Source organism: Chlorocebus sabaeus, chromosome 21, assembly GCF_047675955.1.
Source record: "Chlorocebus sabaeus isolate Y175 chromosome 21, mChlSab1.0.hap1, whole genome shotgun sequence".
Lineage (NCBI taxonomy): Eukaryota > Metazoa > Chordata > Mammalia > Primates > Cercopithecidae > Chlorocebus > Chlorocebus sabaeus.
In genome coordinates, this window is record NC_132924.1 from 68,162,315 (window position 1) to 68,184,010 (window position 21,696).

The 21,696-nt window shown below is 33.9% G+C and overlaps 1 protein-coding gene across 1 annotated transcript in view; it reads right to left on the minus strand.

The window, feature by feature from the left end:
* The window catches only part of LOC140709591 (uncharacterized), a 95,852-nt gene extending 85,844 nt beyond the window's left edge, over positions 1-10,008 (minus strand). Inside the window, exon 1 of the mRNA XM_073008677.1 lies at positions 9,848-10,008. Within this exon, the coding sequence (XP_072864778.1) occupies positions 9,848-10,008 (161 nt within the window). The remainder of the gene's footprint in view (positions 1-9,847) is intronic.
* Between the last annotated feature and the right edge of the window lie 11,688 nt (positions 10,009-21,696).

Genomic DNA, 21,696 nt, shown 5'->3' on the forward strand with positions numbered 1-21,696 from the left:
AAAGAAATTCTGCTGCCTCATCCTCCCTAGTAGCTGGAACCACAGACATACACCACCATGCCTGGCTAATTTTTGTATTTTTATTGGAGACGTGGTTTCGTCATGTTGGCCAGGCTAGCCTTGAACTCCTGACCTCAGGTGATCCACCCGCCTTGGCCTCCCAAAGTTCTGGAATTACAGGCGTGAGCCACTGCGCCTGGCTAATATATAGGTTTTCCAATGAGATCAATCATGTAAATATTTTATCATGGTATATTACCATGTTTTGGTATGTAAGAGAACTTCACTTAGCTATAAAAATAAATGCTAAATATATAATTGAAAAAATATAGAGTCTAGTTAAAGCTATATGTTTAAATTTAGTGATTTCTAGCCCAAAGAATAGAGGCATAAAATGCAAATGATTAATTCATTAAAAAGATTTCATTAATAAGTGTCAGGAGTAGACTGGGAACTGAATTTTACAGAATTTCTTGCATTCTCTTCAGAAAACCTCCCCTTCTATCTCTCTACAACTGATTTCCGTTTGTCAGCTGACTCCAGTGTTTCTTAACCAAAATCCTACCCACTTTCATTGCCATATTTATTTAGTTCTATTAAAGGCAGCAACATGAGTTTTTGTTTATAATTATTAAAAAAAAAAACTCAATACACATGCAACAACCAGAAATATTTTAGTCATAAATTTCATATGAAACTATTGAGTTTTTATTTTTTGTAACCAAAGTAAATGACATACCAATTTAAAAGAGAAAAGAAATATAATGAAAAAGCTTATATTTGAGCCCTTCCTATTTGTTAAATACCTCCTGGCATTATTTCATTTAATTCACACAATGATTCTAGGCAGCAGGTACTGTCATTAGCTTCTTTCTGCAGATCAAAAGTTGGAAGACTTTACTCAAGGTCATAAAGCTAACAAGCATGAACCCAAAATTCAAGTCCTTAATCTCGAGCACTGGATTAAGTATGCCTAATGATTATGTACAGCTTTCCGTTTATCCATTGTATTACCCTGGTATATGGAACATTATATGTAAGTCTGGGGTATGTTTGAAGAGCTAAGACAAATGCAAATGTTAGGAAAAAGAGAGAAACGAAAAGAGAGAGGTTACTGAGAGGAACTATAATTGTATCATAAATATCTTTAGTATTTAAGCATACACATAAAGCTGAATCATGTAAGTATTGATGTAAAGTTATAAACAGTTATAAAGTTTTATGCACTTGATAAGAAAACAAAATGCAGTGACTTACTTAAGATTGAGAACATACACCGCTTCTAATCTTAACGTCCTTGAGATCTGTAATACGCAGGCTTCTGCTTGCCACCACTGGGCATGCGCAGAGTGGCTTCTTCTGGCTTCTGCTCATGGGTTAGTCTCAAATTCGACTGCATTGGAATCACCTGGGATGCTTTAGTGTTACTAATGTCTGAATCCTACACCCAGAGATTCGTATTTAATTGGTCTGGGATAGGACCTGAGCAACAGGTGTTTTAAAACATCCTCAGGTGATTCTAATGGTTTCTGAGTCTTGGGAACAGCTTATACTTGCTGATGGGCATACCCCTTCCCTGCTCACATCCTCGCAAAGCAGTTGATGCTCAGAGATTTGGTCTGCTACAGATGAAGGTAAGAGTCTTTATATCTTTCAGGTTCTCAAGTGTGTTTCTCCAAGTGTGAGCCCTGAACCAATATTTGCATCACTTGGGAACAAGCGAGGCACATAAATTCTCAGACCCAATCTAGACCATTGGATAAGAAACCTGGCAGTGGGATCCAGAAATCTAGCTCAACAAATCCTTCAGGTGATACTGACACCCACTAAAGTTTGGGAACTACTGTAAGGCCAAAGAACCCAGTTAGGTATTTATACCTTTTTCCCATTTTTCAGTAGAAGATTTAAAACAAACAAAAAAATACTGCTCATTTTGTTTTATAATTTATATTTTGAAGGAACATATAATTTACATTTTATATTACATTCCCGTTCTTTCAGATTCAACTTCATGGTAAGGTTTTAATCTATTTATTTCACCAGTCACATCACACACACACAAAAATGTGTGTGTATATAATGTTATATCAGATATATCAAATATGTTTATATAATATTATGATTTCTTTGAGGTATATTTTTGCATCACTGCTATAAGTAGTTGAGGTAATTTGCTTTTATTTTGTGGTTTGAATTTTTAAGACAGAAGTAGGCATTTAGCATAATCTGAGTACCTAAAAATCTATATGGAGATTGAAAGTTTCAAATCCATCTATAATAATGCCTATAAACAAGGTAAAGGTGCCTGTAATGTATTTATGCATATATATGGATAGATAATATAATGTGTTATATAAATACATATTATATTGAGTTATATAAAATATTTTATTGTCATTTAACAGCAAATGATAAACTTTATGTAGATTTTATATAGATACATACTCTGCCATTTGGTTGAAATATTAGAGGCAGAAAATTTTAAGAGTGTAGATCTAGAGTTCTTCAGACCCTAGTTCATCTCCAGGTTTGCTCATACTAATTAACTGTGATTTTTAAGAAACTATTTAGATGTTTAAGTTTTCAGTAATATTTTGTTTCCTTTATATTCCAGTGTCTTTTCGTGTGAAACAGAAACAATAGTATCTATTTCATAGTGCCATGGTGAAGTTAATATTTGAGATAATATGCGTAAGTCTCTTAAGGCTGGTAGCCATGAGACAGCACTGAATAGGGATTAGCTATTTTTATTTACATTATTATATGTAAATACTTCTTTATATAACATAACCTTTTTTAAGAATGTATGCTTTTAGAGGTTCCATGAAAATACTTTATTTTGCTGTTTTAATAAATAATATTGTCAACTTTTATATTAAAAGTTTTGTGGAGAAGGTCTGCAGGCCTAAAGAACTACCTTGAAGGTTATAATAAAGTGATTTACATAGTGGTCTATTGTTCACTGTAAATGCAGTGGAACCTTGATAAAATATGACCTGCTATAGCATGAAATTTAGCATAATCCCATTGATTGGTGCTGGTTACTGAAAGAACCAGAAGGTTCTTGTTATATTATTTTATCTTTATCTCAGTTGCCTGGCAAAGACCCAAAAAATCATGTTTTAATGACGTCCATCTTTGGAAGAAAAATGGAACAAAATACTATTCTTTACTTTTACAGAGCTCTTATAGTATTTATGCTAAATAAATGGAGTATAGGCATTAACAGAAAGGCATCACTTGTCTGGGAGGTAAAAATAAAATAAATGCAAATCATTATAAATACAAACGTTTTAAAGTTTTGTCCTTAAAGTATTGAGAATGTAGTATGCCAAATAATCGAATTACTGAAGTTGGTTGAATTTAAAGCAGCTTATTGATTTTTATGGCCATGTTTTGTCTATAAAATGATACAGATGTTATCTTGAGTATCATTCATAATTTAAATAATATTCAAAGGTTCTAATATTCTAATGTCGATCTCTAATGTGTTCTGAATACCTCACATTATTTTTTAAATTATCTTTTGAATATTTGTGTTGGATACATTGCATAGTTAAAGAATATAAACTGTGATTTGACATTATATTGTATTTGCTTTGTACTTCAGTTGCTAGCATGGTGCTTGTCATAAGGCAGACACTCAGTAAATGTTTTCTGAATGATGGAAGGTTTCTAATTTTTCATGCATTGATGAGCCATACTATGTGTGTAATTTTATACTACTCGTGTTGCTTTTGTTTGAGGAAATAGTCATGCCTAGTCTTGTTGTTTTCTTCCATCTGGAGATATATCCATCGGAATAACCCTCCTGATCTCCCTCTGCCCCCGTTCATGCCTTCCCAGGAGCCAAGAAATGATGCAAGTGACAGATGACTCTGGAACTAGAAACTGGGATTGCTTTGTTTGTTAATCCTTTTTGTCCTTATGTCATGTCATATTGGGATCCACCTCTCAATGTAGAGCAGGAGCCTGGGTCCATTCCTGACCATGTGGTAGGCTTGGAGGTATAAAGCCTACAGGGGGAGACCTGTGGCTCTGCACCTCTACCTGTAACTGTACAGAGGAGTCTTCCTGATTCTTGGGTGAAGATGAGGACGTCAACACTTAAGGATTAGGATACAATCCACATAAGCCACAATCTATATTTACTTCATCAGTGGTGAAGCTGGTATTTTTATTTCCTTTTTTTTTTTTTTTTCTTTTTCTGTCCACCTTGATTGTTCCAAAACTCAGACAGGAAAAAGTGGGGTGTCTATATTGATTCTCTTGAACTTCAACAGATTTATACATATATAACTTTTATGTTGGAAATGCCACTGACATAAAGGCTTGGATGGGCAAGGAGAGCATGCTGGTAATAAACATTCACTTAGCTGGAGCTCAAATCAGCATACCTGGAAAACATGCTACTAGACAGACAAGTGTTTTTCATTTGAGAGCTCTTAAAACAAGGGTTCAGAAATGTCATAGTGCCAACAAATATTAGAGATGTGGTATTCGTATTGTGACGAGAATCCTAGAGAACTCCTAATTTTCCATGCGTATTCACCAGATTACTTTTAGTAACAGGCAAGTGTACACAAAATATTCATATCCCTAGTTTTACGAGCACGGATATAGTTTTGTTTCTGAAGTACTGTCATCTCATGTAATAGAAGACGATTTTTTTCTGTTTTCTCCAAACCAGCACATATTTCCCAGTCACAGATTTTCCTAAATATACTTAGGTATTGGCAGATTTTTTGTCTTCCTTATGTGGTTGCCATTTGTGTACTGCCATCACTGATTAGAAGTTGAAAAAAAAAATTAAAATGTCCCACATAGAATATTTTCACTATGTCCCATTTTTGTCAAAAGCTTAACTTTTTACTTCACATAAAGTTATTATTTTTATAGCACTCCATACTTCCATGACTAGCAACATTGTCTTCACATATTCAAAAACGTGTAATAGGGAAACATACACAGTATCACATTTTCCTGGTTGATAGCCTGCCCAGTAGGTGGATTTATTGTTCAAAGCAAATGGAATCAAATGTAAAAATCTATAATATTTGAGATGGGATTTATCATCATGAAATGAAGGAGATTGTATATACATACATACACACGTATATGCTTAAAAAATCTCTTATTTGATCCCCTAAATTACAACTCAAACCTTTTAGCCTTTATCATATTATTTCTCTTCCTTCAACCTATACTTGTCCATTTTGCTCTTCTCCTAGCTCTCCTTTCGAGTCACTCCCCTTTACTACTGGCTGGACAAAATCCCCTACAGCAAGGTTGCCTCCTAAAGTTAAAACATTTCTTGAATAAATTAATTAATACACGTAGTAGTTAAAGCAAGAGGAGTTAAATTGAAAGCATGACTCTACCAATTTAGAGCTGAATAACTCAAAGTGTAGTTTTAATATCCTTAAACATCAGTTTCCTCCTTTGTGCTTTGGGGATAAGATCTCTTTTTTCAGCATTGTTATGAGTATGAGGGATAAAGTGAATTAAGTGCTTTATATATATATAATATAAGTACTCAGTAAAATGTAGCTAATATTATTAATAAAATATTGTACATTATTAATTAAACATAATACTTAAGAATATTATTCACCAATGGTTAATCATTATTATTAATAATTTAAAATTGTTATTGATAATTAATAAGGCATCAATGATAAGAACACTTAGAAATACAAGATAACATCCTATGAGTCATATGATAACATACGGCGTTCGGACTTGCACGAAGTGAAGATACCAATGTCACATCCATGGCTTTTTCCAGACTCTCCTTACGTTAATCTTCCTACGTTTTTGTGAGAACCCTTACCCAGAAAACAGGTCCGCTTGGGAAGTGGGCCTGATATATTTAGCTTCCCCACCTCACGACAGGTATTTCTGACATAAAGTCACATTCTGACCCCAGTGACCAGTTTATATAGAGCATGTTATTCTTTTACCATGCATGGCTTTCCACCGTTTCCTGCAAGAAAGGTCTAAGAAAGCCTCAGAGGGACTATGCATTGGTTCCAGAGGCAAAGGAAAAAGTAAAGGGTTATATATACCACATTTTAGGTCCATTTGGAACACAGGAGGTTTTTGTGGTCTTGCTCTGAAACCTAGCCTAAAAAACATCATGAATAATGTGGCTTCTGTGGAGAAATTTCTTTTGAATTCTGAACAAAGAAATTTTAGAAACACTCCCCTTTACCATTGCAGATGACCCATGTAAAAGGTTTCAAATGTCTCAGTATACAAATGACATATACTTTGGAGTTTTCTGTTCATCTTCAGTTCCTGAAACATAATAATTATTTCTAAGGGGCAGACTTTGATTTGCAGATTACTGGGCACACTACTGTTTCTTTCTTTGTATTTTTCCCACACATCTTTTCCCTTAAAGCACACTACAACATCGTTATCACAGTGCTCCTATCAATGTTTAAAAGCCCACTTCTGAAAGCCATAATACCTTTGCTCAATGCTGATTTGTATTTGGCTTTGTAGAAAAAAATTAACTTAAGAGAAACTTTACTGAAACATGAATACTAACCCAGAACAGGCATTGTATTTGAGTGAATGTAACTTTGCACCACTTCTGAGAGGTTTAGATTGCTCAATTCCCTAGCCACTCCTTCAGGCCCTGGGTGACACTCTGAAATAGATTAAGTCCATTGCCACCTCCTTTTTCTTTTCTTTGTAATGGATAATACTACTGTGTCTTTTGTAAAACATGCTGAGTTTCTGAGATGAATGACAATAACAGCAAAGAAGAAAGGTATTGCTTTGGGATTAAAATGAAACTAAACAAATTTTTACTGGCTTTATCTCTGGCAAGACTGCAATAGAATGCTTTTTCTCAAGTGTCATGGAATTTAATCTGATATAATAATCTCAGAATCTAAATAGGGATCAAGGACTGTCTTCATTTTGAACCTGTTGAAGTTTTCTTCTCAGTACATTCATGGTGATGATAAGAAGTTACAGCCACTTAGACCTGTTTGAAGTTCATGGAGTATGACCTATTTATGAAGTTGTATATAAACAAACTATTAATATATATCCTCATAGCAAACCCAAGGTGATTAATTTAATCTACATTTTGAACACTAAGCACTTATAAGATAATCGTCTCTTCATGAATGCAGCATTTAATTGTAAAATGAAGTTAATAAAATTAGCTATATAATATTTCTATTAGTTTAATAATTTTATTTTTTAATGTTAAAATATATCAAATACATACTGAATAGAGAATAATGATAGACCATCTTATATCAAGCAACCAGCTTGAACAAAAGTTAATTTTTTATGTATTTGCTTCAGAAATTTTTCTCAAAAGTTTTTATTTTGAAAAATATAAAGCTACAAAGAAGTTGAAAGGTAATATATGACAATCTTTTACACCTTTTCCTGAATTCACCCATTTTAACTTTACATTTTGTCATATTTGCTTTATCTCACTATATACACACATACACACATGTACACAGGTGCTTCTATTCAGGTATGTATGTATTTCAAGTTAATTTTTGCGATGGTATCAGTCAGAAAGGGACAATGCTAATCATCCTCTAGGAATAGTGGGTTGTTTTAGTATCATTTTGGAAAAAAAAAAAAAAAATTATCCAGTTGAATTACTTTGATACTTTGATACCCATATCAAAAACATTCTGACCACATCTCAGTTTATTTGTGAACTTTCTATTTTGATTCGTTTATTAATAGATCTAATCTTATGCCAATGAAACACTGTTTTGGTGATTGTAGGTTTATAGTAAATCTTGAAATCAGAGAGAATAAGTTCTCATATTTTTCAAAGGTGTTTTTGCTATTCTTAATCCTTTATTTTTCCATATACATTTTAGATTTATATTGTCAATTTATGTAAGCACATGCTGAGATTATGTTTGGGATCTTTTAGAATTGATAATCAATTTGGGGGAAAACAGTATCTTAAGCATTTAGTCTTCCATTCCATTAACAATTATATATCACATCAATTGTTTTGGCTGATTTTCCTGTAATGTTCTGTAGTTCATAGTGTATGTCTTACACATCTTTTATTATATTTATCTTTATTATTTTCAAAATGTAAATACTATCATAAACAGAATTATTTTAAAAATTATATTTTCAAATTGTTTATTCTAATATTAGTTTAGTAATTATAATTTAGTAATGCAATTTGTTTTTGCATATTGATCTTCTCTCCTGCAATTATGGTAAATTGACATTAATTTTACTAGCTTTTTGTTGATCACTGAACATAAAAATTTATGAAAAAATTTATGTCATCTGTAAATAGCCAGTTTTGCTTTTTTTCCCCCTAAATCTTTGTTCCTTTATATATCTTTTTTCTCTCAACTTTTTTACTGGCTAGGAATGCAGAAAAATGTTGGGCATGTGCTGACAGTGAAATTCTAACCTTGCTTCAGATCTTACACAAAAAGCCTTTATAAATGAGTATGGAATTTCCCCACTTTTTTTTAATCTGCTGGGTTAATTATATATTAATTTTCATTATTTTGTCAATACGTTGAATTACATTAACTGATTTTCAAATATCAAGCCAATGTAGAATTTCTGGAATAAACCCATTTGGTCATGATATATTATCTTTTTTATAGATTGATGACTTCAATTTGTAAATATTTTATTACAGAGTTTTGCATCTATTTCATGATGTATTACTTTACAGTTTTCTCTTTGTTAACCTTATTTCTTTTTCCATTATATAATGAGTCACAAAAGGAATTTATTTATTTTCATTCTTTCATTTTTATTGCTAGCACAAGAAAACTCATAGCCTTAAGTTCTTATACAGTTGTTTAATTTTATTTCATAATTTCTCATATGTAGTGTTTTGATTTTTCATTAATTTTTAGAAATTCTGCAATTGTATTATGTATTTTCCGTTTTACACAAAAGGTGTAAAATAAAATTTATAAATTTTCAATTGGAAGATCGCAGGATAGATGCATTCAGGAGGAACATCTCCCACAGAGAGAAAGGGAGTTTGGGAGACAGACACACTCCTAGCAGATCTTTCAAGGGAAGGCACTGAGAGTCGATGGAGGGAGGACATAAATGTTGAGCTGAATGGGGAGGAATCTGGAAACAGTGCAGGGGCTACTGAGCACTAGGACTCGTTCCTGGACCTCAGTAACTCCTAGTGAAGGGGTGAGTTGGGCAGGCGAGGAGTGGCTCACTTTCGCCATGAACCTCCATAATCGTAGCAGCAGGAGACCTCACAACATCATGGACACTTGAGCTAGCAGGGGGAACTGCTTAGAGGTGATGGGGCAGACTTCAGCCAGTGCAGAGCTCAGAGGGCTTAGTATGGAAACATCTGCAGTGGAGCATGGCCAGAAATGCCCATCCCTCCCTCAAAGAGAGCAATGCTCCTCTAGGAGACTAGCCTTAATAACTGTCAGACCTGGATGGAGCAGAGAGGTCTTGCCCATGAGACAGACCCAGCCTGATGTGAGTGGCCCTCTTCTCTGCTGGCCCTTCCCAGGAGCCTAGCCTGGCTATACCTGTTTGCAGTGCAGCCTCGCGGGCCCAACCAGGGTACTTCTGAAGGACCCTCATTATAGCTCCTTTGCTGGCAGACCATGTTTGACCATTGGAGAGCTCCCACAGATTGGCCCCTGCCGACATGCACCAGCCCACAGGCACTCTTCCCCTACTGCAGCCTCCCCTGAGTTTCTTTGCTGGCATGCACTCGCCCACAGCCCCCTCCCCACCCACTGCTTTGCCAGCATTCCCATAGACAGACTTCACCTCCCCTCCCTCTCCAGCACACATACTCTACTGTGCCACTGCTGCCAGGCAAGCACACCTTGCTGCTCCCTGCCTGCTGATGTGAGGGCACCTGGCCATGTCACAATCACTGGTGTGAACTTGTGCGTGAACATCAGCAACCCTGCCCCCTAGCAGCGCCGCTGCGGCCAGTGCAAATGTGTAGGGGTACTGGCAGCCCCATGCATACCAGCACCCCATGCCTACCACCATCACCACTGGGACTAATGCAAGCACAGGTGCCAGCAACCCTGTCCCTACCAGTGCCCCACCACCACTATGCTGCTGCTACAAGCACATGCAAGAATGTCACAGCCCAATCGACATTGTTACCCTGCTTCAGCTGACACATGTGTACCTCACCACACTGCTGTGGCTAATGGCATGGGCAAGCAAGCACGGATTCTGTGGCCACTGCCTGAATGAAGTGATGTTTTCCTATTGGACTAATCTTTTTATCATTATATATTGTCCCTCATTGTCATTTTCAACTGCTGTTGCTTTAAAGTTTGTTTTATGTGATATAAAAAGAGCTACTCCTGCTTACTTTTGATGTCCATTTGCATGGAATATCTTCTTCCACCCCTTTACCTTATGTTTATGTGAGTCCTTATGTGTTACATGCATCTCCTGAAGACAGCAGAAACTTGGTTGGTGAATTTTTATCCATTCTGCCATTCTGTGTCTTTTAAGTGGTGCATTTAGGCCATTTTATTCAACATTAGTATTGAGATGTAAGGTACAATTCTATTCATTGTGCTATTTGTTGCTGAATACCTTTTTTTCATTGTGTTATTTTTATGTAGGTCCTGTGAAATTTGTTCTTAAAGAGGTTCTATTTTGATGTATTTCAAGGATTTGTTTCAACATTTAGAACTCTTCATTCTGATGCTAAAACCTGGCAAAGACACAACGACGACAAGAAAAAAAAAAACTTCAGGCCAATATCTTTGATGAACATAGATGCAAAAATCCTCAACAAAATACTAGCAAATCAAATCCAGTAGCACATCAAACACTAATGCATCACCATCAAGTATGATTTATCCCTGAAATGCAAGGTTGGTTCAACATGTGCAAATCAATAAATGTGATTCATTACAGAAACATAATAAGAAACAGAAACCACATGATTAGCTCAATAGACACAGAAACGACTTTTGATAAAATTCATCATCTTTTCCTGTTAAACAATCACACACTAGGCATTGAAGGAATAAACTTAAAAATAATAAGAGCCATCTATGACAATCCCACAGCCAACACTGTACTGAATGGGCAAAAGCTGGAAGCACTCTCCTTGAGAACAAGGACAAGATGAGGATGCCCACTCTCACCACTCCTATTCAACATAATACTGGAAATGTTAGTAAGAACAATCAGGCAAGATAAAGAAGTAAAAGACATCCAAATAGGAAGAGAGGAAGTCAAACTAACTCTGCTTGCAGATGATATGATTCTGTACTTGGAAAGCCCCATAGTCTCTGCTCAAAAGCTCCTTAAGCTGATAAATAATTTCAGGAAAATTTCAGAATAAAGAGTCTATGGAAAAAGTCAGTACCATTTCTATACACCAACAATGCCCAAGCTGAGAGCTAAATAAATAATGCAATCTCATTTACAATAGCCACAAAAGAATAAAATACCTAGGAATACAGCTAACCAGAGAGGTGAAAGACCTCTACAACAAGAATTATTAAAGCACTGCTCAAAAAAAATCAGAGATGACACAAACAAATGGAAAAACATTTCATGCCCATGGATAGGCAATATCAATATTATTCAAGTGGCCATAATTCTCAAAGCAACTTATAGATTTAATACTATTCCTATAAAACTACCAATGATATTCTTCACAGAATTTGAAAAGAAAATATATTTTAAAATTTGTATGGAACCAGAAAACCTACCAAATAGCCAAGGTAATCTTAAGAAAAAAAAAAAAAAAATCTGGAGGCATACCTTTCTCCAAACTATACTGCAGGGCAACAGTATAACCCAAACAGCTTCGTATGGATACAAAAAACGACAAATAGACCAATGGAACTAAATAGAGAGCCCAGAAATAATGCCAGAGACCTATAACAAAGTCAATAAAAGCAAGCAACAGGAAAAAAACTTCTTATTCAATAAATGGTGCTAGGGTAACTGGTAAGCCATATGCAGAAGGTTGAAATTGAACCCCTTCCTTACACCATATACAAAATTCACCTCAAGATTGATTGCAGACTTAAATGTAAGACCTAAAGCTTTCTAGGGTATTTATAAATCCTAAAAGATAAACTAGGAAATACCATTCTGGAAATAGGCCTTGGCAATGATTTTATGATAAAGAAACCAAAAGCAATTGCAACAAAAGCAAAAATTGACAAATGGGACCTAATTAAACTAAAGAGCTTTTGTACTGCAAAGGAAACTATCAAAAGAGTAAACAGACAACCTATAGAATGAGAGAAAAGTTTTGCAAACTTTGAATCCAGAAATGGTCTCCTATCCAGAATCTATACAGAACTTAAAAAAAAAATAAAAATGAAAAAAATAACAAGCAAAAAACAACCCCACTGAAAAGTGGGCAAAGGACATGAACAGACTATTCAAAAGAAACATATACTCATCCAACAAGCACACGAATAAATGCTCTACTTTAATTAATTATTAGAGAAATGCAAATCAAAACCATGAGATACTATCTTACACCAGTCAGAATGACTATTATTCAAAAGCCAAAAAACAGCTGCTGGCGAAGTTACAGAGAAAAAGGAAAGCTTACACACTGCTAATGGGAATATAGATTAGTTTAACCATGGTGAAAAGTGGTTTGGTGGTTTCTCAAAGAGCTACAACAAGAACTTCTATTTATCATATAACATTGCTGATTATATACCTGTAGGAAAATAAATATCTTTGTTAATATCATAAAGACATCGGCCCACATGTGTTCATCCCAGCACTATTCACAAGCAAATACATGGAATCAACCTAAATGCTCATCACTGTTAGACTGGATAGAGAAAATGTGGTACATTTATACCATGGAATGCTACATGGCCATAAAAATAATGAGATCACGTCCTTTACAGCAATCATGATCCTAAGCAAATTAGTGCGGGAACAGAAAACCAAATACTGAATGTTCTTACTTGTAAGTGAGAGCTAAATGTTGAGTACACATGAACACGAAGAAGGGAACAAGACACTGGGGCCTACTTGAGGGTAGATGGTGGGAAGAGGGTGAGAAACAAAAAACTACCTATCAAGTACTGGGCTTATTACCTAGATGATAAAACAATCTGTACACCGAGCCCCTATGACATGCAATTTGACTGTGTAACAAACATGTACCTATACCCCTGAACCCAAAATAAAAGTATAAAAAATTCCCATATGGACAGAGTTTTCTTTGTGCATATCATTATTATGCTGTATTGTTATCAGATAATCTGATTTGTATCAGTTTTACTTATAAAAGTTTTGGAGTTTTCTAATATATTTGGTCAGCTTTTGTGAGTACTTCATGTGTAGTTGAGAATAGGGTCTTTTATTACTATGTTGTAAAGTTTATGTTTCTCTATGGAATATACTATTTAGACTCCTGTGTACTTACTAAACTTTTATCCACTTGGCCTCAATTAAATTGAAAATGATGTTTTAAATATTTACTTTTAGCGTTTTTCTATTTCTTTATACATGTTCTATAGTTTCTGTACTACAAAAGTGGTTGCTGTGTTTTTGGTGCATAGACCTTCTGCTGTGTCTTCACTGTTAATCTTAACCTTCAGTATTTGAAATGTTCATACTAACACTTAATCCCTGTGGTCTGAATTCTATTTTGTCTAGTAAAATTTTTATCCCGAATTTTTTGTCTTCTCATTGTTTTAATAAATGTATTGTCTGTTCATATTTCCTTACACAATTCAAGCTTATTATTTTATTTTTATTTTGGCTTGTATAAAACTTGCAGTATTTCTGTGTGTTTCCTTAGTTCCTCTTAGTGTGTTGTTTATTTTTGTTTGTTTTCTTATTTATTTATTTATTTTTATTATACTTTAAGTTCTGAGATACATGTGCAGAGCGTGCAGGTTTGTTACATAGGTATACATGTGCCATGGTGCTTTGCTACACCCATCAACCTGTCATCTACATTAGGTATTACTCCTAATGCTATCCCTCCCCTAGCTCCCGATCCCCCAACAGGTCCCAGAATGTGATGCTCCCCTTACTGTGACCATGTGTTCTCATTGTTCAACTGTCTCTTATGAATGAGAACATGCGATGTTTGGTTTCCTATTCTTGTGTTAGTTTGCTGAGAATGATGGTTTCCAGCTACATCCATATCCTTGCAAAGGACATGATCTGATCCTTTTCCATGGCTGCATAGTATTCCATGGTAAATACGTGCCACATCTTCTTTATTCAGTCTATCACGGATGGGCATTTGGGTTGGTTCCAAGACTTTGCTATTGTGAACGTATGTGTGCATGTGTCTTCATAGTAGAATGATTTGTAATCTTTGGGTATATATCCAATAATGGGATTGCTGGATCAAATGGCATTTCTAGTTCTAGATCCTGGAGGAATCACCACACTGTCTTCCACAATGGTTGAACTAATTTACACTCCAAGCAACAGTTTGAAAGCATTCCTATTTCTCCAGATCCTCTCTAGCATCTGTTGTTTCCTGACTTTTTGATGATCATCATTCTAACTGGTATGAGAGGGTATCTCATTGCGGTTTTGATTTGCATTTCTCTAATGGCCAGTGATGATGAGCATTTTTTCATATGTTTGTTGGCTGCATAAATGTCTTCTTTTCAGAAATGTCTGTCATATCCTTTGCCCACTTTTTGATTTTTTTTTTTCCCTGTAAATTTAAGTTCTTTGTAGATTCTGGATATTAGCCCTCTGTCAAATGGATAGATTGCAGTATATTGTTTTTTTAAATTAGATGCTGAAATTAAAACTACAATGAGATATTACCTCACACCTGTTTATTATTACAAAACCAAAAGATAACTGTTGTGAAGATGTGAAGAAAAGTGAATTCTTGAGCAGTGTTGGTGAGTACATAAATTGGTATGGCCATTATGGAAAACGGTGTGGAGGTTCCTAAGAAAATAAAAAATAGAACTGCCATATTGTCTTATTCCATTTTGCATTGCTAGAAAGGGATACCTGAGATAGTAGAAAAATAAATAATTCTATCGTGAAGACACGGGCATGCATATTTAAGACCGCTATATACTTACTCAACTTTAATCCACTTGGCCTGAATTGGATTGAAAATGATATGTTAAATATCTGTTTTTTAACGTTTTGCTAAAAAATGCTAGATCAAAGGACAGTAATTTATAGAAGAAAGAGATTTATTTGCTTTACAGTTCTTCAGACTGTACAAGCATTGGACCAGCATCTGCTTAGCCTCTTGTGAGACCTCAGGAAGCTTTTACTCATCACAGGTGGAGAGGGAGCAGGTGTGCTCATGGTGAGAGAGGAAGCAAGAGAGAAAGGGGGAGGTACTAGCCTCCTTTAAACAACCCAGCTCTCTCTTGAACTAACAGAGTGAGAACTTACTCATTACTATAAGGCGGGCACCAAGCCTTTCATGAAGTTTCCTCCCACATGACCCAAACACCTCCCACTAGGCCCCACCTCCAGCATTGGGGAATCACATTTCAACATGAGATTTGGTGGTGACATATCTAAATCACATCACATATGACCCAGAATCTTAGTTCTGAGTGTATATTTGAAGGTTAAGAAAGCAGTATCTTCAATAGATATGTGCACTCCCACATTCACTGTAGCTTTACTCACAATAGCCAACACATGTGCCTGTCAGTGATGAATGAATAAAGAAAATGTGGTATGTGTGTGTTTGTGTCTGTATGCACACAAAGTAGAATGTGATTCAACCAAAACAAACAAAAAAAATGAAAGAAATCCTTACAACATACAGAAACCTGGAGGGCATTGTGTTTAGTGAAATAAGTCAGAGAAATATAAATACTGTGTGATCTAACATATGTGGAATCTAAAATTTGTCACACTTATAGAAACAGTAGAAGGTTGGTTGCTAGGAGCTGAGGAGTTGGGGGAAATGAGGAGTTGTGATCAAAGAGTATAATCTTTGAATTATAAGATGGGTAAGTTCTGGGGATTTAATGTACAACATGGTGACTATAGTTAATAATAGAAATATTGTGTACAGGCAGTTTGCTAAGAGATTAGATCTTCAATGCTTTTACCACAAACAAAAAAGTAACTATGTGAGGTGATGGATGTGTCAACTAATTCAATTGTGGCAGTCATTCCACCATATATTAGTGTATCAAATAATCACATTATACAACTTAAATATATACAACTTTGTTTGTCAATTATATCTCAATAAAGCAAAAGAAAGTTAGATGTTGGGAAAACAGAGATAAATAAAACAGAAATCCATTTATTCATCCTAGAGATCTCATTTTTGCAACGGAGATATGTGTCAAGAAACAGTAATTACAATGTGGTTGAAGTAAGTACTTCATATGTGCACAGTGCTATGGCAATGAACAGGGGCAAAATAAATTCTAATTCAGTGTTAATATTTACCATCAATCACTTTTTAATCTCAAAACCAGGAAGACTATCAAAGATGTTTTAGAGTAGTTAAGAAATATTAGGAAAATAGACTTTCTTAGGAGATAAATGGTTTGTCTCACATCATCAAAGTTTGTTACGCATTTGTTGCCAAGAGACTTCCTAGTAAGTAATTAATCAATGACAGCTTGATTAACAAATTCCTGGGAATTTGAAACTCATTTTAGAGAAATCTTGAGCCACTGTGCTGCATGCATTTTAATCATACGTGGCTAAAATATCTTAATGCGTGACTTTTTCTCAATGGTTGAAGAGCTGTCACAAGTCAATATCTCAATGTACGTTTGATTTTCTGTATGTCCACATCATTCCCGGATGGAGTAGAGATTCTGTCTTCATTCTAACAGCTGGGATATAGGTTTTGTTCTTGCAAGTCGCATAGCAGGAAAGTGACTATTATTATTTTAGAAGATATTTTATCCTAATTTGCCTGGAAGAGTCTGTTTATCCATATTGTCCTGCTATGATTATTAGTAGGGTCCCCCTTTGCCTTAAAGTGTCATGGTTTGAAAGACACATTTTAAGGTCGCTGTTGTTATTTACATTGAACAATAGAATGGTTGCTACTTTATACTTAACAAATTTTTTCGATGAAAAACATCAATCAGATTTTGACTTTTATGTTTTTACCTCTAACTGTGAAATACAAAACTTAGTCTCCACAATAAAGAAATTTTAGGAATCGATATGGTGATGAAGGATTTTAGGGCTTCAGCAAAGCTGTGGCTCTCAGTTTTTCAGGGGCCTGTTCACTGGAGCTATTAGGAACGAAGAGAAGTCCATGCCCTTTCCTCAATTTCTTTGCCATATCTTGACACAGATTCCAAAGCTAAAGCTTCCTTTAGTACTTTGTATTTTTCCTCTCCATCATTTCTCTGCATAGGCATAGATTACAATTGCCAGTTGGAGGTCTTTATAGCTATTAAAGAATATCTGATAGAACACTTTGACAGACCTATTTCCTCTCTCCTTGCTGCTGAAATACAAGTTTAAGAGGGAATACATTTTTATCCTACTAACTGAAATATCTATAGCAAATAGAACAGTGCCTGGCTCAAACATATTTGGTCGTGAGTGAAGAGGCATTTCTTAAATATTCATAATGTGTTCAGCCATATGCCAAGAAAAGTAAGGGGCATGTACAACATGAGATCTGGTCTCACTCATCAGAAGTCTTGTAAAGGACTAACAAATTAATGACATAAAGCTGTTGTAATAAGAGTAATATTATGTGTAATGTAGGCTAGTAGTGCTATAGAAGTTCAAAGAAAAGAAACGTCTTTAGGGATAGAATCAGGGAAGTTATGGAGAGTGTTGGCCTTAATCTTGGCCTCCTGGGTGGATAGAAGAAAGAAAATATACACCAAATGAAAGGGAAAAAAAAATCAACAAATTCTTTCACATGAGCAAGCACAGGAAGTATGTAAAACATAATAAGAAGTCTCAAAGTGAGTAAAACAACACAAGAGGGAAAAACCAAACTTTTGGTAAGATTCCTCAGTTTAATGTGAAACTGAGTTGACTCAAACATGAGTTCAATAAAAAAGTGCTAATATGCATTGCAATAAATGAATTGATAAATAATATTTTTCTTATATAGTATTGTAAATTGTCTTAATATTTCAGTCTAACATCTCATATTTTATTCTTTTTCTTTAATCATTTACTTATCTGTTCTCCTAATGATGAACACAAATTGCCCCCAAACTTCCTGCTGACACAAACAGTGCGTCAGCATCCACTTTTTTCAACCCCTCACTTTGTATGAACTTTGTAATACTTTTCTGGGATGTGTATTCAGGAGTAAGATCATTGGTTCATATATAGTGCTGCTGGAAATAGAGCATATATAGTTCATACCCTAGAGCTTCTGGAAATAGAGATCTTTCTGGATTGGCCATACTCTCTAGATTGCCACATCCAAAACACAATTGACTCCCATCTCTTCACATTCTTTCTAATAGTATTATCCATCTTTTTGCACTTTTGCCTTTCTTATGGGTATAAACTCATATCTTCTCTTCTTGTTCTTCGAAGTAAATAATATATTTTTAAAAGATACATAATATGTTTTTTATGGAAAAAGTTTATCATATTAAACTATCATTTTTATTTGCTATCAGCTTGACAGCACACCAACATTAATTTTCTTAGTTATTGTTGGTAATGTGAATTAAAAAATGTAATGTAAATGTTTTAGCTCTGAAGTCACCCTGGTAGAATTGGAAATGTCTCATATCAGTAAGACAAACCACTTTAATTGAGCTAAGAAAAGGAGGCAATTTGATGTATAACTTTTTATATAAATAGTGACATCTATAACTGCCATTAAAATTTCCTAATATGTGAATAAGTTAAAGGTTATCATCTGCTGGAGATTTAATGGATTGCAGTAGAATTAAAGCAAGTGACCCTTGCAGGTTTTATAAATTTGATCGATCACAATGTAATTGTTAAGGCAGAATAGCAATTAATTTTCATTAAGGAGAGAGGTCATTAATACTTATTGTTAGGGAAAATGGCTAAGTTGTAATATAAGAGAGTTGATAGTTTTTTACAATTAAAAACCTTCACTTAATTTCCTGACTTCATGTGCAAGGGAAGCTATTGTAAAGCTATCAGCTTCTCTCCATGGGAAAATTGATATAATAGCATATGGGTAAGGAAGTGAAAATAATTGTATGTATATATATGTGTGTGTGTGTGAGAGAAAGAGATGATGGCAGAAATATAGCCTATACACAAGTATTTTAGAGTTAAAAAGGAGACTAATTTGACATAATTTGTTACATTAGCCTCACTTACAGGTCAACGTACTTGTATATATTTTACAACTTTTCTTCAACCCACTTTTTACTTTTAAAATACATTAGTACATCATCTCTGGACTTCCTAGGAATTGAAGAATTAGGAAGGAAAAATAGTTAAAACTGGCATAAGTATTCAGGAGTTCAATGTTGTTACTCTTATACATCTATTTAATTAGAAATAAAAAGTTACATACTTTTTTAATGTTTATGACCTTCATTCCTAGACTAGTAGTTGTCAAAGTATAATGAGTATGAAATATAGAAAAGCTAGTTAAGATAAAATTTACTGAACTCCAGCCCTAGGATAATTATTCAGCAAGTTTGAGTCAGTGATTAGGATTGCATTTAAACTAGCATGGTAGGTGATTCTATGAATGTGTTTCTGGATATATCACTGCTCTATATTTATTCGTATGTACTTTTTGTGAAAATAAAAAAATCTCACATTGAATACATGCTTTGTAGTCTGCTTTTTATCATTTAGCCACATATTGTGACTCTTTCCATGTCAGTTAACATACTTATAAAACATAATTATTCATGGACATATATATTTCCAGTGGATAAATAGACGATACTTTAATTTTTGTAGTTGATAAATTAGGTCAATTCCTAGGCTTAAGAATTGACATATGATCTTACCATATAGTATGATATAATACTTTCTCTCCTAAAGCTCAGTGATCTCTAAAAAATTAATTATAACAAGTAAATAAATCCTATAATAAAATGAATAAATGAAATAATTAATCCCTATTTTTTTAAAGCTTACACGATTTTCTCTCTTAAGAGTAATTAATAAATAGCATTTGCATTTTTGGCATAAAATAAGTAAAATACTCCTGTACTATTTAAGTATGTTAAAATGCAAAAGGAATGCATTATTAACTATATCCCGTATTTTAAATATTCCTTGGTTCTTCATTATACTCTCCTCAAGAGAGTTAGCTATAAATTGCTTCTTAACCTCTTTTCTTCTACCATTCAGAAAGTCTATAGGGGCAAATTTTTAATTTTTTATACATCAAATAAGTTTGAGCATCGGGATGAAAGGTAAATTTTTTGCTCATTTTTCAACATTATGTGCACTTTACTTACCATACTTTGATGATTATAAAATAGTTTTATGATATCAACATAATGCTCATTTAAAGAATGATTGAACAGAAGCATAAATCTTTAATAATAGTTATTATCAAATCACTAACTGACATAGTTAAAATTTTCATGAGTCAAGAATTTTCCAGTTTGTTTCAAGATGTTTTCATTTCCTGAATACTGGTTGACTATGTGAATTTTTTAAAAGTATAATGACTAGAAGTAAATATGAATCTGAATCTATGATGACAAACTTGGGGCACTTTATTATGCAGTTAGTTTACAAAGTATGTTTACCTAAACATTTCCTACATAGTTAAAAAAAAAAAAAAAAAGGCTAAATTGAAAAGTACCATTGTGGACTAACATCAAATGATGAGTTTGATTAATTTTTAGGTATACTATTAATAAGATGAATTATCAACATTTTATTATAACAGACTATACAAACTGATATTAAAGTTGTGAGTATGTATTTTAGAAATGGACTTATTTTTGCTTGTAGTGATTAAGAAATAACGTATTTTACCATACATATAATAAGGCTATACATACAATATGGGAAAATGAATATGAAGAGGAACTCAAACCTTCCTATTACTGAAGCTAATAAATTTCTTAGTATGGGTTTACAATAAAATTCTATCCTTCTAATAGCTAATCTATGGTAGAAAGTGTATATGTCTATTATTTAATGAGAGGAAACATTTTTACTAATTTAAAACATGTATTTAATGGGAAATTATTAATTTAATAAAAATATTTATCATATAAAATTATTAAATGGAGATTATGAAACATACCTATTAGTTTATATACAATTCTTTGCCAATTCTCTGGCTATAAATCCATTGAAAGTAGATAAATAGACTTATTTATCTATTTTGTATCACTGGTGCCTTAAGTGGTATCCGGTTTTTGTTACCCATCCAATAATTGTTAGTTGAAATCAATCTTAGGAATGCTTTTAAAGCATATACAAAACACTGTTTTTATGGTTAGTATCTATATGGACTTTCAATAAAACCTGAGAACACAACACTAAAATGCATATTATAGAAAGTGTTTTATGTTGCAAGGAGAACTAATGACTTCCAGGTACATAGCTTTCATGTCATATAACTTGCTTGAGAAATAGAATTTAGAACACCTAGACAGATTAAATGATAGAATGCTCTAAATGTAATAACCTTTTATATATTAATTATCTAAACTGAAGTTTTAACAGAGTCCTAGTAACAAGCTGTGCAAGGTCAAACTACGTGATGAAAATATGAAGTGCAAATTATTGGCCATAATGTTTGAAGATAATCCATATGCTTTGTATATGAGAAAGTGA